Source organism: Motacilla alba, chromosome 6 (genome assembly GCF_015832195.1).
Source record: "Motacilla alba alba isolate MOTALB_02 chromosome 6, Motacilla_alba_V1.0_pri, whole genome shotgun sequence".
NCBI lineage: Eukaryota > Metazoa > Chordata > Aves > Passeriformes > Motacillidae > Motacilla > Motacilla alba.
Genome location: NC_052021.1, coordinates 26,202,304 through 26,230,270, shown reverse-complemented (window position 1 = coordinate 26,230,270; position 27,967 = coordinate 26,202,304). Strand labels below are relative to the sequence as shown.

Here is a 27,967-nt window from a genome sequence, read left to right as displayed (position 1 = left end):
TTATTAGTAATGTCTCATAGAGAAACCAGAATCATGTACCTTTGTGATATTCTTTCCAATTTTTATTTGAACAATGTTTATTTTTACATAAATTTATATATACTTTTTTCTAGATTGGCGAAGTTCTACCCAATAAGGACATTTTAGCAAATTATTAAAATGTTAAAGGCTTTTATAAAATTTAAAAGCAAAAGCTGAATTATTTCCTTTTACTTACATTCATGTCCATGTAAAACTATCTATAACTAATATTTCTCAATTTGTTCAGAATCCTCACAACAACTGTAAGAGTCTCTGGAACTCCAAAAATCCTCATAGGAAAGCTATGATTTAACCCTCAACTTTAACAATAAAGCAAACTTCCATTTTGCATTTAGTCCAGTTTGGCTCCATCTCCTGCTCAAAGTTACAAACTACATATTGTAACATTTAGATAAGCTTAAAAATATGAACCTCAAAGGTGTTAATCTTACAAAGTACTTGAAGAATGTTTGCTAGAGATGAAAACTATCCTAAGATATTAGAAGTGATCAGTGACTTAGGTGTTAAGTTTCACATATTGATAATTAAGAAAAAGAACAACTGAACACCTATATTGGTGAAACTAGTGGCACTCTGGATATCTACAATTCCTGAGATGTCCTACGTTTAAAAGCAAGTGTGTAGTTTCACTGAATTCTGCCTTAAAAATTACAGGTGGAAAAAACAGGACACGGAAGAAACTCAGGGAGGCAGTAACTCTCAAAAAAGCTTATTTTTAAAACTCTAGGAAATTTAAAGCACTGACATACTGAAAAGGCATCTTATAAATTCTGATGTTGTATGGAGCAGATATGAACCATCACAAAGAGAACACAGGATCATCCACCTTGGAAACGTTACTCCAATCACTGCATTCCATAGCAATCTGAAGCAAACAGCAAGGAAAACTTCTCTGCTGCTCCTGACTTTAACAACAGTCCAGGGGAAAAGAAAACCTCCTTTAGGTTATAAGTACTGGTATTTTTTTCACAACAATACCTTCAACTTTGTATAAGAACTTTCCTAAAAAAATTCAGCAACAAATGAGGTTCTACTTTTCCTACTTTCATGCCATTCTCTCCTATGCAAATAATTTTTCAATACAGTGAGCTGACATGGATTTTGCTGCATAATCTGCCTGACTCCATCCCTGTTTGAGGCCCTCTTTAATTCTAACTGTAGCTTCTAATTTAGCAACCCAAGCTCACTGCAGGGCATTCACAGCACTTTAGAGGCTTTACTCAGACATCTCAAGGAGGTGCTGTTATTTCAGCCTTTCCCATTCCAGTCCCATATGTACCAATTTTACTACAACACACTCAGTACACCAGATGAAACAACTGGTGACCTCATGTTTTTTCACACTGGCTACAAAACAGAGACATCACAGCATTAAAAAGGAGCACGTGGGAAGGAGTATACTCACAAGGCAGCAAAGCGCCAACTTAGAAAGTAGCCTCTCTAAAAATGCCTTTTGAAGGACAGAATGAAGTTTAGCAGCACTTAAAAAAATAAAAAACAACCACCACCTCCCTCCAAACTTACCTTGAAGAGGGATCCTGAAAATCTTGATAAATCTCACAAATTTTGTACAAGTATTTCAAACCTTATTCTTTAGCAGATGAGAAACTGAATGATAGCTAAAGGCCTGCTCTTCCTCTGCACTGTTACCCACATAGTGTTGTTTCCACCACCTTGCTGGTTACCCATTTTCCTACTGTGCTTGTTAACCCAATTTAATGTTCCGCTCAACCCAGAGATCTCCTAACACAGCTGAAATTGTTCAAGTTACTCAGCTGTATTTAGGCTTCTCTAGGCTGAGCATTGTAGAAAAAAACCCAACATTACCGCAACAAAACCCCTTGCTCTAATCTACTTCCACTTTAATGAGATTATGTGATAAAATTCATGATCAGTCTTAGATGGATTTAGTACGACACTTCTTAATAAGCACAGTAATTAGCTTCATGGCATGTGAACTACTTCTCTCTTCCAAAATTCAAACAACTGTTGTGCTGATATCCTAGCACTAGCAAGCCGAATCAGTTAGCTGAGAGCAGAGCCTGCTACTACTACAGCAAGTTATGTATCTGGGGGTCATGGATTAGACACATCAAGTGTGTCCTTACACACACGGGACCAAACAACACCAAATCAGTAACCTGAGGTGTTAACCTCTGGCCACATTCTTTGGGTCCTTCTCTGAACTCACTGGCTTTGAGTAATTCAGGAACAATCTGGTCTGCAGCAGCCAGCCTAACGTGCATATTGAGAGCTCTGTGTGAAGAGGACAAATTTCAGATTCTTCAGGGTTCTCAAATATAGACTCTTTCCATGCTAGAAATTTTGGGGGCATTTGGGACACTTTGTTTCACCTTTTATACTTCTCTCTTCACCGAGAGGAGTCTTCTCTGCAGTTATTGAGTCCCTGGAACTATAGAAAGCTTTATGTCACAACATCCTCCGGGTTTAAGATTTACTGCAAATAGGAATTTCCCACATGTCTATCACTGCCTGGGGAAGTTGCTCCATATCAGCTTCAGTACTCTTCTCTCACCCTACCTTGTGATGCAAGGATAAGCACTCCTGAGTCCAGCCATCAGTTCATGCTCTCCTTTCCTGCACTTCCTGAAGTTCTCAGTGGGGAGCAACAGTGTGTGCAGATCAAAACCTATCAGAGAGCTCTATTCCTCTGCTTTGTTGAACATGCCCTACACAGAATAAATGCAACATACAAATTCACTGTTTCTCACTGTACTACTGAAAGTCACATAAGCTATTCTTTAAGGTTATTATGTTTTTATAGGTGTACTATTTTACCATTCTCTTTTTACAACTGCTTTGCTACCCACAAAATTCATGGTTTGTGGTAAACCCTTAAGTGTTCCAGGAGAACACATCAAACTATTCAATATCCCTTTGCCAAAACCGTAGACAACAGGAAACTATTTCACTTTTTGACTGGGGACTGTCACTTGGCTCAAGTTATGCTGGTCTTGTAATGGGAGGTAATGGAGGGTTTTTTACACGGGACAGTGTGCAGGAAAAGAAGGGGCTGTGATTTGTTTTGACACAGTTCTAGGGTGTTTTCAGACTTTTCAGGATTCTCTGATACTTACCTTTTTTCAGTTCAATAACCAGAACACTACAGATTTGGACAAGCATAGATTTGGGGCAGTTTTTTTCTGGCACTGGTAATGTGCAGAAGAGGGGAAATAAGAAGAGTGGCTTGGGAGAATTGCTTTGTCTCATATCCTGAAATATGCCACTTCAATATGACTGAAGTGTTTACTCCATCTCAGTGGATTCCTCTTCAGAAAGACAATATAGCCCAAAAACTTAATATATACAAGTTACAGCCATAAAACCAACCATTTTAATTGAAGCCATTAAAAAAAAAGTGTGAGGCAATATAAATGATAAAACTATACTTAAGAAGAAATAGCTAGCACTTTCTGAAAAGCTTTAAAACAGCAACAAACACTTTACAAAAGATTTGAAGGAAGAGAATAAAATTTCCAAACTACAGGTTTGTATAAAGGTAACATTAACAATTATCTTATAAAATACAGCAACAGAGACAAAATGGATACTCAAGCTCATTTGAAACTAAGCCTTCTGGGGTCTTGGTTAAAATGTGTGTTCAAAAACTATTTTAAACAAGGACTAAATACTTCATCTTTTAAATGTACAGGTCCCTGGCATAAACATAGCACTATACACATCTTCCAAATAAGCAGTAATTACAAGTTCCTTCAACCATGCGTGGTGTCATCTTCTACGAAGTCTTTGGCCATTTCTGCTGTGATCACATCAATATGACTGACCTGGTGGAACAAAGATTCATTCTGTTATTACAGTACCTCCTGCAGAATAAGACAGACATTTCTGAAGGCTCCAGGACTCAGCAACAGGTCTATGATCAATTTATAACCCCTTTAAAGAATGTCATTTGGGACATTTGCAGGTATTTAAATTCTCTTTCAAGAACGAGAGAACATTTTATAGAAGACTGTATCACAAAGAGAAATTTGAATCAGCTGAAGTGAGTCTGATTTACTCTGAATTCTTACTAAGTCTCAAATGTGCAACTTATCTTAATTATGGTGTTTACTGAGAAGCCTATCATACTACTTACCTTGTTTCTGAATTTTACACCATAGAACTTGTCAGCTGACTCAAGCAGTTCCGGCCTAAAAGTTGTTGTAATAAACTGAGCATGTTCAGCTAGTTCCATAATCATATCTAAAAAAGAACACACAAATTCTTTTTTAATGTAGTATTTTCAATAAAGTGAGACAGACAAAAATAGCAAACTCTTTGCCTTATTCAAAATGAGGTTTTGGTTAATGAAGCAAAAACCCCATAACTCAAGGAAGTATCTATACCAGTTTTATTTCCCAGACAATACATACAAGTATTCTCATTACTTCCAGTATGAGCTCTGACAAGTCCAGCCACTCAGCAAAGCTAGTATGATATTAAACTTCTGTGATGAAAACAGCGTAAGCACTTTTCTATTAATTTTAAAAATTAAAACAGACTTCAAAACAGGACTGTTTTCCAACACACTGACGTGCAGTAAGGAGACCTTTCAGATGCAGTAACAGAACAGAGCTTTGACCTAAAATCAAGTTCATGAGAACTTCCCCAAACACACACTGGGCTTCTCAAAAATGTGTTTTTATGATCAAAAGCTTTCTTCTTAAACATCAGGGACAAGAAGACTAACTATCACCTTCAACCACAATGAAGATTATAAAAGGCAGACAAGTACCTGACACAGCTTTTCTATGCTGGGCATCTAAGGCTTGGTCGATTTCATCAAACAAGTAAAATGGAGCAGGATCACATTTCTGGATGGCAAATATTAGGGCCAGGGCCACTAAAGATTTCTGTCCACCTGAAAGTTGCTGCATTTCTCTCATTTCACCCTGCTTTCCTGTGAATGATACCTAAGAAAACAATGCAACAGCAAGATGATTTCAAAACACTAAACCACAGCATCACTTGCTATTAAACAAACAGGATCAACTAAATGCTGCCTTTTAAAATCATAATTAAAAGATAACCCAAAGAAACATTCAAGGGACTAAAAACCAAATATTTTTCTTTACCCTTATGCCAACTCCAGTGAACTGATCTACAGATGGAACACTGCTCTGAGATCCAGATCCCCTTTCGCTCTCAGTACTGCCTTCACCTTCATCCTGGGACTGACTGCCCTCCACATCTCCTTTCTTCATCACCAATGTGGCCTTGCCACCAGGTACTAACTTTTGGAATACTTCACTGAAATTTTTTGACACCTGAAAAAGAAACAGTCATTTTTACCTACTCATTTCAACAAAGTGAAACCTACTCATTTTTACAGAGTGAAATCAAATGCAGACAAGTGCTTTTGCATGAACACCGAAAGTATCTGCTTTAAAAAAGATTCATGTTCTTAAGCAGAAGTGAGAAATGTATGCTGTACAAAGCTTGGCTCAAAACAAGAGTCAAAACCACTGTTTTTATAGTGTGAGAATTTTCAAATTTTTTTTTCAAGAAAATGGTACAATTAAAACATAGACCTGTAGCAAAAATAAGATTTACTTAGTAACCTTCAGTTAAACAAAAAACCTTTAAAGAGAAAAATTCCCACATTTTGTAATTAAGATTCTTTGTTAACATTAGAATTACTTTCACTAAATCTGGAGAAGGGATTTGGTGCAGTTTTTTGCTACAGTTCCCAGAAAGGGTTGTACATAAGCATATAGGAACTCACTTGAGAGGAAATATTTAAGAAGTTTAAAGCAAACCTAGAGTTGTATTGGAGATGGGCACATACTGAAAATGGTAGCCTTATTTACTTTTCAGTATCTAAAAAACCCACAAGCCTTAAGTTATGTGACACTGCCTTCTCTTAGTACAGATTTATTCAGCATCCTCTTCTTCTCATATTGCTGCAACACCATGGGACAACTTGATTGATTTCAGCACCAGTGCCTTTATAATTGTTCCTATTTTGTTACCTGTTTGAAAGTCAGCTGAATAGCCTCATATTTCCTGAGCTCAAGGACGTTCATCAGCTCCATGATGGATTTGTAGCCCCTGTCCAGTTCCTCTTGTCTTTTTATCAATTTTTCCTTCTGCTCTGAGAAATTCACAAACTGATCTAAAGCTTTTTTATTAACGTGACTGTATTTCTTCAGTTCAGTATTGCACTGCTCCAGCTTGCGGAATAACTGTAAACGGAAAACATCAACACATCAAAGTGACTTGCAATTCTAGCCACACTTGACACTCAACATGCAGGTGACACTAATGTTTCAGGTCATAAAACCTGAAACCAAGCACACTATTTACCTGCTTTAAACTTAGAGTCTGATACTTTTCAAAAGCCTCCTGTGGAAGTGAACCCAACTCTCGTATTTTCTTCATGCATTCCTCTTTCTTCTTGAGGAGCATGCCTTGCCTGTTTGTCATTTTTTCAAGTTCTTTTGTATCATGGTTAATAGCATCCATATGCTCCTTTTCCATGTTCTTCCAGCGTTCCATGCTCTTCTGAAGTTCTTTAATTCCTGCTTCTGTTTTGTCAATAGAGTTATCCAGATCTGCAATATTGAGCAAGAGTACAAAACCCAAAGCTGTAAGTTTTACACGCCTCTATAAGATCAGCAATTATCCAATAAAGTATTTATGAAACAAAAAGATAAACTAAAGAAGATCTAATAAGAAACAGAAGGCTAAAGTTCAGGCAGAAGGCTGAAAATCCCTCTTTTCTTCCCCATGAGTATATGGCTTAAAAAAACCCCACACAAATGTACTACAGTCATATTGTTCAAGTCTAGAAAGAGAAGCAAAGTTTCAAGCCAAACAGATCTGATAGCTTATTTGACAGCAGCTGAGTTTTAAACGGGCTAGACAAAATTCAGGAACAATTATACAAGATCTTGCTGTAGGACAGTTGCCTTACAAGTACCACACCCTCAAGTTGGAAGCCCATTACCACCAACACAAGTTAATTACATTGTGGTCTATTTCTGAATCAAATACGGTATGTGTGAACTTTCAAAACCCTGGAGAGTTTTTTTTCCAAAACATCATGTTACCAACCATCTGACCGTGCCAGTGTATCCTTCACTCGTTTGTTGATAGCCTCAAGTTCTGATGTTGTGGCAGTAAGAACTGTGCCACCTTCTGTTTCTCGAAGCTCATTCAGTTCCTATGGGATAAATAAATGCCACCAGGCTTCAGCATGAATGGGAACATAAGCCAGACAAACAAGCTATCTTCTGCTACTCTACGTATAGCTACATATAACTATTACATACATATACTATTCAGTATTTTTGTGATGTTTTAAGAGAATAGTTAGATTTTCAAACAGATCTGTCATTACTATAGTCCTATTGAAACACAGGCTGTGTATTCACAGTAGTTTTTGTCAAAAACTTGCTGAAATTCAAATGAATACTTAGTTTCTACATATGGGAGGAAACCCCACCACAGATAATGAGTGTAACAAATAAGTATTTATAATTTATATGTGTTAGCCTTAGAAATAAACCAAACCCAGACTGCAAAAGTACATTTAAAAGAAAATCCTTACTTGTTCCACTTGGTCCAAGCGTTTTCTCAGATTCTCATTGAGGTATGTTTCAACTCTTGTGATAATGCCTTCTAATTTAATCCTCTCATTCAAAAGCTGTCTGTTTTCCTGAAGAAAGTAGAGAAGTATAGTAGTTGCCTTATCTGACTAGGACTATTTTTACCTTGTTATAGAAAAGAAATTAATACAACAACAACAAAAAACCCCTCTCCACACAATTCTGTGTATTAAAATCTCACCATTCTCTGGACTGTTCCTCTAATTTTAACTGACAGAAAAAAAACAAGAGGTGTCATGTGTAAAAGTCAAGTGTACAGAACAGTGAGTTTATTAATCTTAATTTGTATCTGAACCCAATTCTTAAACCCAGAAATGCTTCAGAGAGCACATTAAGAAGCAGTATTTTTCCAGCAACATGTGTGTCAATCAAAAGCTTAGCTTTGTCTCACCTACCACCCACATATAGAAACTTACCTTTCTCATACTGTGCATCCTCCCTTCACATGATATCTATTTGTATTTACTGTTGGAAAGTCAATAGCAAGAGCAAGAAAATTATGATGATTCCAACACAAATAGCCTTAATTCTCACACAGTCAACTGGCAAAATTCACCTAGTGTTCGAGAAAAGCTTGCAAATACCCTTTGCAAATGACAGAACTTTAAACACACCTACCTACTACTGATGAAGCCCTAATTTACTGACACTATATTCATAAGTGATTTTTCATACAAAAGGACAAAAGTTTATTGCTTAGAAAGGAACCACATTTAGTGGCAAGATATTTTCATTTCCTTACTTGCTGTAGTTGTCGAATTTCATCATTAAGAGCATCCACACGTTTCTGATCTTCAAGACTGAGCTGAGACAACAAATCTGTGCCCAGTTCTGCCTTTAACGATTCTCTAGTTGACTCCATGGCATGTAAACTTGCCTCCAGGCTCTGCAAGCTACGTTGCTGTGGACAAATAGACAGAATCACTCCTCAAAGCAATCCCTGGATTTATATGAATTTCACCTGTTCATACCAACATATGTTTGTGACATATCTCTAGTTATCTTTTCATATTTCATATTATGACGGTAACCAGAAGGGAATGCAAGTTTATCAGTAACATTAATGAAACAATTAAAATAAACCAAGCAACAGCTTTTAATATCTCCATACCAACCTTAGGCATAAATGTCTTTTCAGACTGCTGCCTTTTCTCCTTCAGCATTTTCATCTCTGACAAAATACTGTCTCGAGAGGCTTTGAATTTTCTCTGCTGTGTTTCAATTTGCTGCATTTGGTTCATTAGCTGGTCAATCTCATTATTAATCCATACTGTGGGCTAAGGAAAATTCTGTCCTTGTTTTAAAAATAATTTTATTCCTACTAGTACTTTCATTTTTTTTCTATTTGACATATTAATCTTTCATCAAAATAGGAAACAAATCAAAATTCCACCATACCATAATGATCACTTGTAGAGGAAAAATCAAGAATCATCAACAAAAATAGCTTGAGCAGCTTATCAACTTATCAAGTAACTTATCAATACCAGGAACTAAGCTAATTGAAGATTTCCTTGCTTATTTTACTACATGATATTCGGAAGACCATCGGGATACATTTGAACAAACAAGGAAAGTTCAGATCTTAGAAAATACAGAACAGATGTCTCTAATGCACTGATGCAAGTCAAAAGCAAAGAAGTTCAGTTTGAAGGACACAATAACCAGGGTGATGTACAAGAAAAGCGTATAAACCTCCCTTACCCCTGCATTGTAGATACTGGATCTCAAAAGGACACAGTGCAAATAGACTGGAAAGACCAAACTGTCAAGCAACTCAGAGCTTATTACAACACAATGCTGTCCCACCTCCCTCCACAGCATAAGTGGACTATGTAACACAACAACTCAGGAGACAAGTACTAAAAATATAGCCTGAGTCAGAAGAAGCAGTGAAGATTAACACAGATAACAAGAATATCTGGTTATGGCAGTTACTACAACAGACTCTAAAAGGAATAGAAAGCCTCATAATCTAGGGTTTAACCTCACCTCTAAGCTTTAAAGAACAATATCAAATACAGTAACACAAAGAACCAGGCTGCACACAAAACAGTCAAAACAAATGCCACAGATAATATGTAACAAGTCAGTCTCCTGTTTTCCACCTATTACTGTGTCCACAAAAGAAAAGCTTTGTCATCACACAACCTTCCCCATTAACAACAAAAGGATATTTTCAATGTTTCTACGTAAGTTTTCATTGAGCTTTGCTTCGAGTTCACCAAGTTCCTCTTCTGCTTTTCTAACATCTTTTTGCAATTCAAGTCGAGACTTCCTGGTGTCATAATAACCTCCAGTCAAAGCACCTCGATGGCTGACTTGATCACCTAAGAGCAGAACAGAATGAGATGTAAAATGCTCACTACACGCTTGCCATAAAGTCCAGCACAGACTCCACAGCACAACTTAGCAGGTTAACCAGAACATTTCAACTAAGCTACAAAAACACTGAAGGTCTCACGTATGTTTCCAGTAATTAGGGAATGTTTATTTCTATATTCAATTTAAGCGCTATTTCCTTTCTCAAGATCATCATGGCTAGGATCTCCTTTAAGCATTGGCTTATTTTTTTTGTTGGTTTTAATTAACTTCTGAAAACATGTAGCCTGAAGGAAAAAAATACTTATATTAAGGGGAAAATGCAAATGCCTAGCACTACCAGTTTGAAAAAAATCTCAAGTCTATGAGTAAATAAAGAGATGAAGTAATTAGCAGCATCTGTGGCTTATAGAGTATGCTGATACTGAAAAATGAGTAATTTCTTCTTCAGACACCCTTAGGAATTTTTTCAGATTGACTTTAAGACATAAAGAGACAACAATAAGCCTGCAGGGAATCTGCCCTCTTTAATACAGGCAATTAACAAAAAAAAAATAGATTATTTCAGAGAAGATAAGATGTAAATATATCTGTTGCACAGAAGAATTCACATTGCCTTTATAAGGAATTAAGGCCATTCATTCACACCCTAAACACTGGTTTGAGCTTGGGGAAAACACCATAAACAAGGAAAACAAACACCTGTTAAATTGGATAAAAAACCTGGATGAATGCAAACCTAATCTGCTTTGTAATTCTCAGGATGGAGAAACATTGCTACTAAAATTTAGAGCATAATAAAATTCCATACCTTGTCAAGAAATCCTGTACTTTTAAGCACTGTACTTAACCAAGTGCAACCTTGTACATACACCTCAGTCAAGTACACTATTATTTTTAATAATCTTATTTCAACAGCACTGAACAGACCATGTTTAAAGACCCCCATGTTGCCAGGAATCCTCTTTTTGCAATAAATAACCTATAAAAAATTGCAGTATTTACCTTCCAGAGTGATACAATCCATTGTGAAAGCTCTGGCCAGCTGGGTAGACACTTCCATGCTACGACAAATTAAAGTCTTCCCAAAAACATGTTTGAAAGCTTTATCAAATCTTGGATTGTATCTCAGTTTACTGATCATAGGAATAGCATCCTAAAGTGAGAGAATTACAAATCAGCAATTAAAGTAATTCTTGAGTATCAGGTCACAATAAAACTCTACTTGTTAGTATTGCTCTTTGACTTGTAAAGTGCAGTTAATAAAGAGTAGATACCTTGTAGAAAAAAGTTTTTCTAAGCATAGTTTTTTATGTTCAGAAGTATACATTTGAAGAAGCATTTAACTGCAGACAGAAAAGCAAGTGGTGGGCAATAAGCAACGTACACAGTTCAAAACATGAGGCTTTGTAGTTATGAAGCAAAGGTAAGTTCAACAGTAATTCTAACTCACATTAGTCTCAGGATAAGCAGTATCTCTAACATCCAGCTTGTTCAGAGGGAGGAAAGTAACTTCTCCAGGAAGGTTCATTTTGTTGAATTCCATAAGGATCTTTGTACTGACTTCATCAGAATCCACAATGTGATAAAATAACCTGTTTAACAAGCCAAACAAATAGGCAAAACTTTACTATGCTAAAAGGACAAATGTATTTGTATACAGACAGTATTCATGCAGCTATCATTACATAACACATCACTATAAAGTTGCATTGCATTTCCAATTCCATGCCTTAGAAAAAGCAAGTGGATACTCTTTTCACTTTGGTTAAAATAGGATTAGGCAACAACTTCACATTCCACTGTCCCGCCAGGAGCAGCTCAGTATGTGTACAGTGCCACTGTGTCCACACCTGTCCTGCATTTCCATCACACAACATTCAGCCCCGCTCCCTGCATGGATCTCCAAAGTTTGCCTCTGCTGCCTCCATACACCACACACAGACACCTCATTTCCCTGTGCACTATGAGGGACTGAAATAAGTGATTTTGCCTTTGCAAGTTGAATTATGGCTGCTTGTTACAGCATTTTCCAAACTATGGGACACAGGATTCAGAGAGAACTGTGAAGAGCTTGGAAGAGACACCCCTGTTCACAGTGACACAAGTTTCAGAAGAGACTGCAATTCCAATTGTAGTAGCATCAACATTTCTATGTGACAATTTGCAAGACCATGTCACCTCTGTCCTCTTTCCTGCTCTTATGCCATTATCTACACTTCATTAGAACAAGACCTTTTATGACTACTCATGAGTTGGAACAGGGACTGATCACACAAAAAGATGATCTTAATTAATTTGAAGTGTTAGATGTTGCAGCAAGTGGTGGATCACCCAACAGGCATTTACTTCTAGAAAACATTTTACACAGACTCATTAACACTCAGCATCTTTTCAGATAACTTTTAGACAGCAGTTTTTGACAGTTTAGAGACCATTCTGAACAATGAGATTTTCTAGCACAAGTGAAATAATTCTTGCTTTTATTGAATTATCAGCCCTGCTCACTGTAGCATTCTCACACTGGAAGATGCTGTCCATTTTATTCAATATAATCCAGTGTCACCACCAATCCCCCTGGCAAGTGTCAGGAGTGTGGGTCTGGGGCCTTTTTTGTTTTTTTTTTCTCTCTGGTTTTGTTTAAGGTTTTTTTAGACAAAATCAGGAGTAGCAATGATTATAATTTAAATAGTCAGAATTCTTCTTAGTTCCTTCACAAAGAAATAGCAGTTTGACAAAAAAAAGGCAAGACATCAAGTTCAAAAGAATAGAATTTCAGCAGAAGCTTGCAACAACAACTAAATTGTGACACTGCACTAAATAGCACACACTTAATTACCTGTTCCCTGCAGTGACTTCAACACAGGTGTAGAATGCTGGTTCACATTCAAAGTTATTCATCACGATTCCATGATAGCCATTCAGAACGTGCTGGTTTATGCCCTTTCGACGGAAGTGCTCCAAAACTTTGTTTATGCTGTCTATACCATTCAAAATGGCCTGTTAAAATACAGCTGGTTACTGTATTGCAGTTAAAATGCGTGGGCATAATACTCATCCTAGCTTTGTGACAGGTGCCCTCCTTTTTTGCCAAATTCCTGTTAACTAATCTACATCTCTAACAGAAGATAACTGAAAAGTGATGGTTTCTTATTTAGGTTTGTTTGGGTTTTTTTTAATCAAAAGAATATCAGAGGAAATTTTAAAAATATTCCATTTCTGCCTAGTCTCCTCATTGAGCTCACAAAACTCATTTTCAAGTAGTGCTAGGACTATAAATATTTGAAAAATCCATCCCAGAATATAATTTGTCCATCTTAATTATGACAGAAAGACCATAATTGTAAAAGTAACTATCATATCTGTCAGATAAAACTGACTTGTCCTTTAAGAATGAGATTCCACAAGGAATTATCAAGAGGGAGGTTATGTTACCTTTCCTGTTGCTGCTCTGAGAAGCTGCTGTTTCTTTTCTAGATCTTCCCTCTTTGCAGCAAGAGCTTGTTGTTCTGCATTCTCTTCTCTCCACAGGTAACTACAGAACAAAACCAGTAAAATTTTTTAAGTGTGAATGCAATCTGAATGTTTTACTATTATTTTCTAAAAGACTGCTAATCTAATGGGAAGGCAAAGTGCAGAAGTTCATACATGGCCACATTTAAAAAACATACCTACATGCCATGTTAACAACTACACAGTTGGGGTCCTTCACATTAAGTGAGACTGAGACATATTTCAATTAATTACTAACTTTCTTTCACTCTGTAGTTCATCCTTTTTATTTTTCACTTCATAGTATTTTCTGTCCAATTCTTCAACACGAGCCTTCACTTCATTAAGATCCTGGTCCAGTTTCTAATACAAAGAAAAGAACAGTATGAAACTACAGCTCTCTATATTTTAAAAAAAAACTTTATTTTATTCAATACTGAACTACTAAAAATTCAGAAAATTCCTACAAACATTTGAACCAGCTTACAACAAACTGCAAAAGCACTAGAAATAAAGACAGCTTTGTAAAGAAGGAGTAACAAGGTCTAGGTGCCACACAGATGGCAAGGCAGGCACCGAGTTCAACTGTGCCTCTGGGCATTACAGTGAAATGGATCCCCGTAAGTCACAGCAAGAACAGGAATCAAAACAGTCACTAACATACATCTAACTTCTGTGTAATCATGCTCTGAAATGACATTTGTGATAAGTACAACTAATCTTGTGTACCATGTCAACCTGCTATTAGTCAAAAGCCTTAACCTGCTCTCCAGCAGTACTAGACTTTCAAGACAGCTGCTGTCAACAGTGTGCTGTTTAAGCCAATGCACAGATATTCCCCCTTTGCTCACTTAACACCTGCCATTTTCAAAGCAGTTCAGGGCTAGCACTCGCAGTGTTTACGTATTTACATGTGTACAAGGAGGAATAACTGTGTTCTAAAAACACAGCCAGCTCGTTCCAAACTAACCTTCCAAGCTTTCAATCCCAGCCATCCAAGAATAACAAAGTGATACAACTTCTCACCTAAGCATAAATCAACCGTACTTGAGACATGCTTATAGAAAGGAATCAAAATCTACAACAAATTCAATCCCTTCAATTCTACAGAATTACCATTGAGCTGTACAGTACAATTGCAGTCAGTCAGTGGTAAATGCTATTTTCTTCATTCACCAACTCAGAGAAGCACAAGTTTGCTAATGCGGGTCCCAATCAAGCAGTATTTTAGCAGAACACCATCTTTGTACAACTACACTCCCACACGGTGTCAGACTGACCCTCAATTTCAGTAGGTATATTACACAAAGAGCAAGCCCATCAGCATTGGCACTGTCTGTTCTCTCAGTACAAAAGCAGGGTTTTCACAGCTAGAGCTCCAAGCAAGAATGCTACCTTTGGATTATTTTGCTGTACTTGCAATGTAAGAGCCGTTTCTGAATGGAAATTAAAATCTAAGTTATGCAGGTAAAAGATTAATCTTCTAATACACCTAGGAATGTATCTTCTAACTAGCTGCAACCATGGTACAAGGGTGCAGTGCCTGCTTCATAGTCAAAAAGATCCTGTTGGTTGGGGAAAATGAGAGAAGTGAAAACAACCAACACAGACATCTATAAGAATGTAACAAATTATTTTCTATGAAATGGCTATGTTCAACGTAGACAAGAGCAAGGCAGATAGAAGCTTATTCCTGATAACTCAGGCAAAACACATTGGGGAAAGCACCAGAAGGCAAAGCCAACAAATAGAGTGAAGACAGTGCAATGCTAAAGGAGTTTCAAGTTTATCTGTAGATGTTTTCAAAGCATTTTTCAAAGACCACATCCAACCACAAAGTCACATCTCCCTTATAAATAGACAATGAAGTCTGACTGTCCGAGATTGAGTATTTAACCCTTCTCTCAACAAGACTGAGAATAAGCTATAGACTTACACTGTACTGTTCCAAGTTTTTCTCCTTGTTTGCCTCTGTATCCTCTAAATCCTTGTGTATAGCTGCAATCTGCCGCTTCTTGTCATTGATGGCCTGATCTAAAGACTTCAGTTCTTTCTTTATCCACTTATCCCTTTCCTCTTTGGAAGTAAACTGGCTCCCTCGACCTTGCTTTGCATAAAGATCTGTTCTTTCTTGTGTAGCCTGTGCAAGTCTGTTTTGAGAAGGGAAAGACATGCTGTATTATAAAGAAATCTTGAATTTATTAAGAGCAAGCATTAAGAATTACTATTGGAATTTTCAGGAAGTGTCATACCAGGCCTTCAAATCTGAGCACCAAATCACTAGCAAAAAGGATCATGTATAAACAATAAAATCATCCACTAGAAGTGGTTAAGCTTAGAAAATCATTTTGCCACGTACTGTTTTCACCCCAACCAACATAAAGCAAGCTTTTTACAGACCATCTCCAAGTTTTTAACTGCAGATGGACAGCATTGATAAAATTTGCATAAAATGCCACAAACCTAGCAATTCCCCTCTCTTCTTTTTCTTTTACGCTGTTAAATTTTGGCTCTGTTTCGGCCAATTCTTTCTGCTTCTCCTCGATTTTCTCAAGAAGTTTCTGCCTCTCTTTTAGCAGTCTTTTCTGAAAGTCAAACAAAGCAGTATTTAAAGTTAGTATTTAACAAACCTTACAAAATAGTGACAGGTTCCAGTCTAAAACCAAAACTTCAGTGTACATGAACACTTCCTTGTTCCAATGGCATTTTAAGACTTCACTGGTGTTACGTACCCTTTGCTCACTGTTGCCAGCTAATTCGTCCTGTAGATCTTTTGCCTTCAGCTCTAATTTAGTCCTCTGTTTAATCTGCTCCTGTCTTTCAGCACTAAGTTGCTCCTTCTCTTCTTTCATTGCAGAAATCTTTGTCTTCAGTTCTCGAACTTGCCGTTCTATTTCCTATGCAAATTTAAGTATGCAGTATCTTAAACACCGAATGAACATTTCACTGTTAATCAAAACTCACAAGATCATTATTCTGTAGATCACAATACATTAGATGTGTGAAAAACCCCAAGTTTCCAAACAGGATAAAAGCATGCAACTGAATTTAATATAGACACCATCAGCCCTCATCCTCTCCCTCCCCACCTCCTCCAAAAAATCCCCAAAACCACAAAGCAAAACACCTCTGGTCAGCCCTTTTCAAAGTATCTTTACCTCCATTTTATCTCTAGCATCTTGCTGTGCATCTCTCAGCTGCCTCGATTTTTCTCCACTTGTCTCTCGTTTAGCAGAAAGCTGTATGGAAATATCACCAATAGCTTAAGTAGCCAGATTCTGCTTTAGCAGTGGTTCCAGAAAGAAAATAATTTATTTAGTGAAGAACAGTGATGCTGAGGAGTACATACAGTGCAGGTAGTTCAGTGTGCAGCTGCAGACTGCTGCAAGTTAAGTTCTGGGTGGTGGAAGCCACAGGCAAGAGAACTAATGTCCCTTTGCAAAACAAAGAGCATGGGAACCTGTGGCACTCAGAGACACAGCAGCAACAGAAGACCCACGCTTCTACTGTGATGGGATAAAAATCCAGTTTCCTTTGCTGGGGGTCCCACTTTCCTTTGTTATTTAGTTATTGCATGAAGATGAAATGATTTTAAGGATCAAGACATCTGAGACTCTGCTATGGGAAACCCAGTCTGACTGTGAATGTGGTGCAGGGAGTCAAGCGAGGCACCTGCGCTAGGAAGGGGTTTCAGTCCCAGCTCAGGTGGAACAGTTCTGACTGCCAGAGTGGCTCCTGGAGGGCTGGACAGGAAAGTTTCCTTAACACTGCCAGGATTCTATCAAGGATCACAAGGAGATGGTAGCAAAAACAAACCAAGAGCTCATTACATTTTGTACTAGCCAAGATATTTTACCTCATCAAGCTTAGCTCGGGTTTCATTAAGTTCCTGATTATAAATGGTGTATTCCAATGCTCTCCTCATTTTATCCCATTTCTGGTACTGTGCCAGCTCCTCTTTCTCCTCTTCTAGAGTATGCAATCGCTCCTCAATGTATTTCAACAACTCGTTGATTTTCTCTCGCTTGCCCTCTTTAGAAAACATGACACGATTGAAATTCAGTTAAACACTGTAATATAATCCCCCATCTTTACAGCCACTGACTCTACTCCAGTGATTCACAATTTGTCAACATACATGAAATGCAAAAACACCCCATGTCCAAAAGTTCTCAAAAAAAACATCTCAACAGCAGAACTGTTGATACTTGTTATGTAAGGCAACACAAGCATGTACTCTCTTGGCTCACACACTTGATACAGACTGCACAACATGAACTTTAGTGTTTGCACAGCAGTAGGCATCCTGATTTCTGGATCACTGCCAGCTGACATCACTCATATGTTTTGAACAGTAAATTTATCTGTATTAGCTTAGCTAAAAGGTTTTATTACTAAAAGCACACAGAAAGTAACTTATTAAACCTTTTGAGATATTGGAAATTCAAGGAAGAAATATGACAAGCTCTGCATTGTTTAACATACCACAAATAACATCTATCTAGCTTTACTGAAAGAGCCTGAAGTTTTAGAGTTAATTGAATTAATGTGGCATAAAGCAATAATTTCTTAAAGTTTTACCTGTTTCTTTCATTAGTGAAATACTCTCCTCTTTACGTTCATCGTACACTCTGGTACCAGCTACTTCTCGTAGCAACTTCAATCTTTGAGAGTCAGGAGCTGTGGCCATCTGGTTGATCTGAAAATTCAAGATCTATGATTTCAATAACCTGCTCTGGATGTATGGCTGACCACAACAGAGCAAAGATTGTACTCTTTTGCTCTGCCTGCTTGCCTGAGGTTTTGGCAGGAAGATTCAGACACATAGCATACACAACATTGCTTTCCTTTTGAGACAACTACTTCAGGATAGCAAGTATTCTGCTTGTAATGAAATTTGTTGCTTTTCAAATGCTACCATTTGTTGTTAAAACTCAGGATACAAGTACTATGTACACTGAAAAAATCATAAACGACTCAAAATTGTATTTAGAGAAACTCAAGATTGTGCTTTTAAGTCCTGGTGCTAAATCAAATAGTTTAAATGCCTCCATAAAACCACACTAAAATGCAGGGGTTATAAATCTTAGAGTAATTCACATCATGAAACACTCATTAATATGACATCAAATCAGTCATACAATTACACCCAACATAAAACTCCCTTCCTTTCAATAGAATTTCAGTGGCTGCATGCTTTTCTAAGAAGGTAACTGTTTCTAATTTGTCTTATATTAAAACCAGTTTGTGTATTTTGGCTGTTAAGTAGCGTGCACCACTACGAGTGACTTTCCAGCTCAAGCTGTTTCTTTCAAAGGCACACAATCAACTGTATAGGAAAATTTATCCTGATAAAAATCTGGCAGACTGTAGTATGGGTTAGCATTCCTGACATCAAGTACTCCTCAAGTCTTCTCCTCTTGCATTCCTCTCCAAGTATGCCTTCCTGTAACCTTTGTAGATGACAGTTCCCGGTCTCCTTGATGATCCATCCTGTGAGCCATTACAAGTAGTCTGTGCTTTGTTTCCAGAGGTGGGCGTCCTTTGAAAGCTCTAGAAAGCTGCTTGGGTCTTGAAGACCGGTTAAGACAGCCCATGCCATGAGCCCTTTTCCTAATGTGTGCTCACTTTTGGTACTTCTGCATTTTCCACTCAATCTCCATTGACAGTATTTTCAAACTCTTAAAATTCTCTACCATTACTTTGCTGCCTCATCTATAGGCCCAGCGATCTTTGCATTTATACTGAACTATTTCACAGGAATCAAGTTTGCTTTGTATTTAAGTACATGGAAAAAAAACCTGATTGTAAAGATCACCATGACAAAAAATCCTCTGCTAAATATCAACACTTACAGACATGATTTTTTTTAAATCAACATAAAGTACTAAAACATTATTATCTGCCAAAAAAGCATTGACATACAAGAACTATTTCAAACTGAGGTAGATTTAGATTTCGGTTTACTTCTGAAATAACTGAACTAAGTTTGGCATCTGGGAAACATGACAGCCTTGACAGTGATTCTTCTACTTTGTGAAAAAGAACCTTACCTTTCCTTGTTTGACAATATAGTAGGGATTACTGCGAGAAAATCCAGCACTTTCAAGAAGATTCATTACATCATTTTTCCTGAAATGTTATTATGAATCCATTAAAAACTTACAGTAAAAGTGAGAGCTATAAAAATGCAGTAAAGTATCACAATATACATCACATAATATCACAGTGTGCAATGCATGCTCTGTTTGAACAACCTTCTTTATTTGAAAATGGCTAATTCCAAAATGAAATGAGAGAATAAAAATGGTAAATATCAAAGTCTGCTGTCTATTGCACAAGGATTGATGTTCCAGCTATCAGACTACTGGCACTCAGTATTACACAACAGAAATAAATTATTTCATGCTAGGGATGCAAGTGTTGGGTTTGCCTATAGAATTTTACAGAAATACTACTGTTCTCATCCAGACAAGGAAAAGAAGTACCTACGTCACCATTTTCTTGTCTAAGAAATATTGGTCCTTCTTGGCTCCAATGACTCTGCGAAGTGAGACTTCCTCTTTATCAATCTTAAGAGAACAAAACCCAGTAAGTACACAAACCCACTGCAAGCAGCTGTAACAAACCCAGAATGTTTATGACACTTTTTAGAAGAAATGACTCAAAAGCAGGTACTGTGCTGAAGCCTTCCATAAGACTGAGATCACTTGAATCTGAAATGATAATCTCTGTCCAAAGCAGATGACTGAACTTACCGGTAATCTGTTGTCGGAATTGTCAAATATAATCTCCACAAATGCCGAAATAACACGAGGACCTGTACCTTCCTAAGAGAAGAGATGTTCTGGTTAGACAGTTGCCAGATTTTGAACTCATTCTTCTCCTCTTTTCCCTGACAATCCCACTTCCCCTTTACTTTCAAGCACTAGAGATGCAAGAGCATCTACATAAGATCCAGCACACATTTTTATTTCTGATAATCTTGGCTACACATTCACTGGTGTGCATTATCAACATAATGTACTACTGTGTAATAAATTCCCTTCTGCCAACTGAAACAAAGAAAATTACTTGCAGAATAATTGGCTTAAAATATCCACAGCCCAGCAAGTTAACATTTTTGTTGTACCATTCAAATGCATTAGCTTACTCTTTAGTTTTGCTGCTATATACGCTCACTTACATGCAACAAAGCCAGTCTCTGCTCTGGGCGAAGATGACTAAACTCATCACTGAGGACAAACTGAATTGCTGTAATAAAATAGGAAAGAAACAGAAAATTTATTCTTTCCTTCAGGGAGACATGCAACAGTTTCATTAACTCAAAACACACTGGTTTACTGTTGTATAATACAACCCAGCTGTTGCTAAATCTTACACTATTTCTACATTAAAAACCTTAATCTGCTGGATCTTTATCCCTCAACCTGCTGTACAGCAGGATTTATCTGAGGAAGTCATTGTTGCCACATTACTGGTTCACTGCATAATCATTAACAATGCTGAACAATTAGGGATTCATGAGCTTCCTTCTACATATACACAGCACACAGGCTAGGCTAAAAATATTGCTAAAATACTTAGCATCAGACAATTTATAAACACAACTGTCACAAACCCTACTAACACCTTTAATTAGCATCTTTGCTCCTTCATTAATGCTCCCACCTCACAAAATCCCCCTCATAACCTTTATATTAAAAGAATGTCTAAGCTGTGCCAAACTGCTATTGAGTAGCAATTAGCCACTAAGGATGTCTAAAACAACTGCAAATATCATAATCATCTTTCATGGAGGGCAACTTTTAGAATCCGTTTCTTCCTGTAAATACATTTGCCAGCTGAAAGTCTTAGAAGGCCCTTAGTAAGAGAAGCTGAATTCTAGGGAAAAACCTGGACTAAGTAATTAACAAGTGCATTGAGATCTGCCTTTCATCACTGTCAAGTAATCTCCAGTCTGCCACTCCTTATTGAGGAGGATCATTTGTTAAACCAAGTTCTAGCAAAAACAAGCAAAGAAACCTCATATCTTCAGCATCCCTTAGCTAACAAGAAATCCATGCTTACCATAAAAAAAGTTGCTTTTCCCAGATCCATTTCTTCCCACTGAAAATTAAAACACAAAGTATGACATAAGTTACAGCTGACATAGGTTAACAGTGCAACGTAACTTAAATGCTACACAAAAATATTCAAGATCAGAACCCAAATATAACACAGCCAAATGAAATCTCCAGGGAATGAGATGAACTTGGTAGATGGATCACTTGAGTACAAGACAGCAGCCCTTTGCCCAATCAAACACATTACCTTGACTTACAAACTCCAAAACTACTCCACAATGAGAATAATAGTTAAACCAATCCTACTTATTGCCATCTTTTTTGTTCTTATACTGACAATCTGATGGATAAGAACAGTAAACCTTAATCAAATTCTCCTGGCTCCAGAACATTTATCCAGAGGAAACCACTTGCCTATACATTCAGGTTGACTTCAGTATGAACTTCATGCAGCACATTAACTCGTAATACTCCACTCGTTCATCAGAGAAGACTGGAGTAAGAACTATCTCTATATAGAACACTGAAGAGGTAAGAACAGAGCACTGCACCAATATAATCTCAATGTTTATACCGCAGTGTTTCAGCAAGGCCCAGTGTCTTCTCTGTAGGATCAGCACCTGCTGGATCAGTTTCAAATCCATTTGTCTTCCAGCAGCAGTGAACATCCCAGGCTTTTCATCTCTGCCTGCCTACATAGCATCCAGACTCACTTCATTCCAAAAACTATTATGGAGTCTTCAAAAAAAAAGCTAAAAAACTCTCAGTGAAAAGATTTTTTAGTGTATTATAAAAACATTAATACCTGGATAAAGTTTTAGCTCCTGCAGAAATAATATAACTAAGCAAGACATCTATTCATGTCATATGCATGTTTTTTTTCCTAGTGCCAGACTTAAATCCTGGCTACTAAGATTTTATGCCCAAAATTGACTGCTTGCTGTTGGGTCAGCAGTCTCAAAAGCTGCTGCACATTCACTAAAATCAATGCAAACAAAAAAGGCAGGCCCAGGCATCCACAGGCAGAAATAGAAGAGGTGTTAGAATGATGGACAACAGCTTGCTATTAAAATAGGAATTATTCAAGAAATTGCACTTCAAAACTTTTGATGGTACTTTTTGACAGTCTACAGTCCAGAAATTAATCCTTTAAAACTGGAAGAAAGATGATCTTCTTTCTCTGCAGGAGTTTATAATTGCTGGTGTGTTTATTTATAAAAATGATGACATTTGCCCAGACCAAAAAAAGTAAGAATCCCATACAAATTCTCTGCTGCTGTTCCTGGAAGCACAATCTAGAAAGGAGGTCTGGCTGATACAGAGATGTGCACCCAGGAAGGAGTTTATGAACCTCGCTCAGTTTCTGAAGACTCAGCAAAACTGAACGTTAATAGTTGTTTGCTGTAAGTGGAACACACGCTGTGGTACATTACAGACACCCGTACAGAAGTTTCCAAAACAGAAAACATAATCGTCAAACGTAACCAGAATATTAAAACCTATAAAGGAGACTAACATTAATATCATCTAAAATAAAAGTGCAATTTTAACTAGTGATAAAAGACAAGTATCAGAACTTACCAATGACATTGTGTTTAGAGCTGAATGGGTCCACAATGGTTTGGTCCCTGTAGCTTCGAAAGCCCTGAATGATTACCTGGGGAGAAGAGGGAGTTATTTTAACAAAAATAACTTTTCAAGCTTTTCTACTGCAAGGTTTGACACAATATTTATATCAATTATTGTTTGCCTACCCTTCCAGCACACACTCAACTTTCTGGCTCGAGATCAGAAACTTACATCAAACTTGCCCCACCTAAGCATCGATTCAGGGACAGATTTCTCCCCAGCAAGAGATGCTGGTACTTGTGCAGCCCAAAGCACGGCAAGCAAGAGAGTTCCAGGAAGTTTTTTTGTAACAAACTAGACAAAAAGAAGTATTTGCTAAAGTATCATATACAGGAAAGAAAACTGAGTATAACAAGCACTTATTTTTAATTTTTATAATGCAATCTACTTACAGGGTGAGAATTTTATTGGCAAATTCTCCAAGCAGTGCCACTGCAGGCTGCAAAAACTGTACTAGACTGCCTATTTCACATGCAATAGTCACATTTTACTATAAAATCTAAAGGGAAACATAAAAAAGCAAGCTTGTCTTGGCTCCAATTCACAGCCTAAAGAGGCAAAAATGTACACAAAAAACTTCAAGAGCTATGCAGCAAACAGTCATCTGAAAGCAGCACATCAAACTTTACCTCTTTAACTTCAGCAGTGTTTTGAGGTTTGCCAGGTCTAGCAATACACCCGGCAGTTACAATATCCTAAAACTTCAGCTCTGCACAGCAACAAAACCGATCCAACCTCCAGCACCAAGCAACCTGTTCCACACATCAAAGCTGCAGTGAAAGCACAGCAGCTTTGCTCTGCTCAGTATGACACAAAGGCAGCAGCCACCTGAAGCTCTGACATCTGCAGATCTCTCAGCAGAACCCTTGAAACAGGACTACAGTTCCCATTGAATAGCTGTGTTCTTTGCCCAGCTTTTCCCAACAGAAACAGGATACAGTTAAAACAACTGACAGTGTTTCACTAGGACAGCTACAATACACTAAAAATTACTTCTTAAGAAGACACAAAAACAGTTTGCAAGATACTTCTCAATATTATTAGTGCTGAAGCTTAAGATCTTAAATTACTTAGATTTTTTGTTTGTAAGGTCTATGGTCCTATCACCATTTTCTACTTCTCTGAACATGTTGTTCCACAAACAGTGGGGGAAAAATCCTGCCCACAAAAAGTACTGGACAAAAGACTGGGAGAAGAAAATGCCCATATTTATTCATGCCAAGCTTGATCTTCAGTCTTTCTCCCATTATGTGACAGGCCACTATCAAGTACTGCTGTGGAAAACTCTTCTTATCACCTGTTTGCACTAAAGGATTAAAACATCTCACTAATATTGAATGAAAATGCCATTTCAGATAGCAAATCAAACACTGGAATTTATAAAAATCAAAATGAAATAAAACTTTAAGGCATTAACTAACTTTTAGTCAGAACTCAAGAGCCCTTCTCTTCTTAGGCACTATGGCTTTCTGGTCAAATTTTCTTTGCAAAATTATTTCATTACTGGAATCTGAAGCTAAGAATACAGGTAGGCAGCAAATTACTAATCCCTGACCATCAAACACCAGAGTGAAGCAGAAGCTGTTTTGGAAAAGGAACAGCATTCCAATACAGCTTCCTTCAACACTCTGCCTACCTAAACTTTTCCCTTCTGAACTGCAAGTGTCTGTGCTGCCTCTCCTTAGGCCACATACAGTTTTCTTTAACAACCCGCAGTGTATTCGGATCCACGGCACTGGAAGCAACCAAGGATTTCAGAATTTAATGGTCCGAACTACAGAAAGCAAGTTTAAGACAACGTATGGACTGAAGACTACCTGTGGCTGGGAACACTAACACCCGACCTCCCCTAGGAAAACAGCCTCCCTCATCTGCCAGATGGAGACTTCTGCAGCAAGCTCAGTGCCAGCTTTCAAAGGAAAGGCAGGAATGGAATATCTCAATCAGGTCTTGCCACTGACCCTAGGCCACAGCAGCTATGTTCATTCATTTTGATTTAGCATATTTAACAAAAAAAAGGTTTTTTTAAAAAACCCAACGTTTTGAGACAGCGCTGGTTCCAAACTCACTAGATTTCAAGGGGAAGGGAGAAATTAAAAAATGGGCAAAAAAGTTGCTCTTGCTACTTCTCATTTTTTCACACAATAGATAAAGAATATCTGGATTGGAATAATTCATTTACCTCATTCTCATAAGAACCTGGGAGTCTCTACAGAATGATAAACCCATCCAGTTATTATTTCTGGAATACTGCTACAGAAGCACAAACTTTTACCAGGCACACACTGGGGCACCACGGGAGGGGGATACAGGCAGACTCTGAATGCCATCACCTTCTCCCCAAAGCTTTCCCCTAGATGGTTTACCACTTCATCCATCCTACACATTCTGAAACCTCAAGACTTCTTCATTGCCTTGTATCGACTCAGATTGAGACTTAAACATTTTTAATGTTCAAACTCCAGGAACAACTTCTGGGAAGCAACAAAATTGGGGATACTGATGGACTCAAATTAATTCTTGTCCTTTTTATTCTCACATCCACACATTGTCACACATTCTTCTATTGCTCCTATAAGAGTATGGGTTATTGGGCACCCAAATTTCCTTCTTTTTGTTTTCCTCAAAATGAAACGTTTCCCCTGTTCTGAGTTAATTTGCACTTACTCTATAGATCTCCACTACTGCCTGCTTCCAAGTAATTCAAATCTAGACAACAAAAACTCTTATTCAAAGTCTTCACAGCAATGTGCCCATCTATGATGATTAATCAAGAGTGATTTACAAAAGTACGATCAAAAGGCGTTTGAAACACTGCCCAGTCAGCCAAACAGCAGATGAAAACCTGGTATCAATGCAGAACATGCACCTTCAAAGCTAATAAAGTATTCTTCTTAAGAAAAACCCCCGCAGGGTGTGAGAAACAGGGCAATTTCGAGTCCACCAGGAAATGAGAATCCTGGTAGGCTTTGTATGAACACATATATGCGGCGACACGAAAGCAGGAATAAAAATCTGCTGCTAAAGCAGCTGCAGGGAAACTGCAGAAGGAATATAATGATGACCTCAAAAACTGAAAAAGGTGTATACCAGGATCTTTTAAACTGAGCACCAGCCACAGATCGTTTGACAAGGGTGAAGCATAACAGGTGAAATGGTTCATGCTCGGGGGCCTGAGACAACACCCCAAGGCAGGGACCCCACAACCTGAACAGCTGAAAGATGCTTCTGACAGCTGAGCAGAGCCCTTTGTTTGGCTACGAGCCTTCCGCGGCCGGGACACCGGGGCTGGCGTACAAAGGGGGCCCCGCGAACAAGTCTCGGGTCCACGAAAGAGATCCCAGCGCCACTTCACACCTGCAATGAATGAAAGGGGAGCAAAGAAGGAGAGAAAGCGCCACCAGCCCAGCCGGCGGTAGGACCTGACCCATGGACGGGCCGGGAGCAGCCCCCTCAGCCTGGACCTCGATCCGCCCCCCGGGACAGAAGAGATCGAAGCAAAGGCCTCCGAGCCCGCCGCAAGCCCGCGGGTCCCCTGCTGCGGGCCGGGCAGATGTGAAGGTGCAGAGCCCCCAGCCCCGGAGCGGGGCGGGCTGGGCCAACCCCCTAGGCCGGGCACAGGCCGCACCGCACACTGCGGGCGGCGCGAATCCCGCCGGCTCACCTGCTTGATGTACATGTTTGCCGACGATGGGGTAGGCCCGCCAGGCTGTCGTTCAGCCCGCCCTCGCCGTCTCTTTCCGGTCCGAGCGCTCGGCTTGACCGCGGGTCTCCGCCGCCGCTTCCCGCCCCCTCAGCCGCCCCCGCTCCCCGCACAGGGCCCGCTCACCCCTCACGCAAACAAAATGGCGGCGGACCCTCCCCGTCCCGTCCTGGCGCGAACCATTCAGCGCCACATGGAGGGAGAACTGCGGAGCAGAGAACGCGCTCCTGTACCGCCTAAGAAGCGACACCACGCGGAGCAGCGGGAATTTCCTTTTTGCGATCTTCTAAAGCGCCTCTGAGGTCTTTTGGAGGGCGCTACATAGCGAGGAAGGCAGGTCACTCTGCCTCCCGGGTGCCGGGTTCCCCCCGGGGCGTTAGCAGAAGTGGTTTCTCCCGTCGAGGGGCGGATTGGGCGCCAAAGGCAAGTTGAGGCGAGCGGAGCGAGTGGCGGCGCGCGCCTCTAGGGGGCGCTGTCCGGGCCGCCCTGAGGGGCCGCTTGCGCGGGAGGTCAAAGAAAGGCTCGGTCTGAAGACCCGGCTTCCGTTCGAGGATCTAAAAATGATCTAAAAGTAAAAATGTTCATAAAAAGGAGGCATCAGCAACCTTAGCGCTGCGCTGACGCGCCCCTTGCCCCAGGGCCCCAGTTCCCCCAGCCAGCTCCTGGCTGTGTAGGGCTGGGAGCCGAGCTCCGCATCCACAGGGAAAAACTCCGGGCGAAGCCAAACAGGTGCCCGGGGTCAGTTGGGCGAACGGCGATGGTGCGAAATATTCTCAAAAAACAGCTTGGCTGGAGCCCGTGCCCGCTCCTTTACCTCACGAGCCACTATCCAGCTCCCCGGAGGAGCTGTCAAACACACGAAAATAAGCAAAATGGTGGGAGAGAAACATTAATTTTCACTTAATCTCTTCCACTTATGCTGATTTCAGGTGTTGTTGTGACAGCAGTCGGGGTGCGACATCTCAGAGAAAATGCAATTTTCGATTTGACAGTGCTCCTGCAAAACTGCAGCTGTAGCCAGCGCTTCAACACATGCAATAGAATTCCTCCTCTGAGCCTCTTAACGCTAATAAAAACTACAT

The 27,967-nt window shown here is 39.0% G+C and overlaps 1 protein-coding gene across 1 annotated transcript; it reads right to left on the bottom strand.

Annotated features, from left to right (window-relative positions):
• Nucleotides 1-36: 36 nt before the first annotated feature.
• On the bottom strand, nt 37-27,009 carry SMC3 (structural maintenance of chromosomes 3). Its single transcript, XM_038140853.1, has 29 exons — nt 26,847-27,009; nt 23,135-23,210; nt 21,558-21,596; nt 20,674-20,741; nt 20,246-20,317; nt 19,980-20,059; nt 19,541-19,619; nt 18,069-18,186; nt 17,344-17,519; nt 16,646-16,726; nt 16,220-16,384; nt 15,951-16,072; nt 15,424-15,637; nt 13,747-13,850; nt 13,431-13,530; nt 12,835-12,995; nt 11,449-11,590; nt 11,001-11,151; nt 9,851-10,003; nt 8,789-8,940; nt 8,416-8,574; nt 7,616-7,723; nt 7,120-7,228; nt 6,370-6,617; nt 6,036-6,248; nt 5,139-5,330; nt 4,799-4,976; nt 4,160-4,266; nt 37-3,848 (listed from the first exon to the last, which is right to left on the bottom strand). Exons 1-29 carry the CDS (start codon nt 26,859-26,861, stop codon nt 3,777-3,779), a joined length of 3,654 nt encoding a protein of 1,217 aa, XP_037996781.1. The 5' UTR covers nt 26,862-27,009; the 3' UTR covers nt 37-3,776.
• Between the last annotated feature and the right edge of the window lie 958 nt (nt 27,010-27,967).

Coding starts and splice junctions, on each gene's coding strand:
- SMC3 (XM_038140853.1), bottom strand. Junction 8,575..8,788: donor AAAAGACATTTATGCCTAAG/GTTGGTATGGAG, acceptor ATTTGTCCACAG/CAACGTAGCTTGCAGAGCCT. Junction 3,849..4,159: donor GTGTAAAATTCAGAAACAAG/GTAAGTAGTATG, acceptor TTGTTCCACCAG/GTCAGTCATATTGATGTGAT.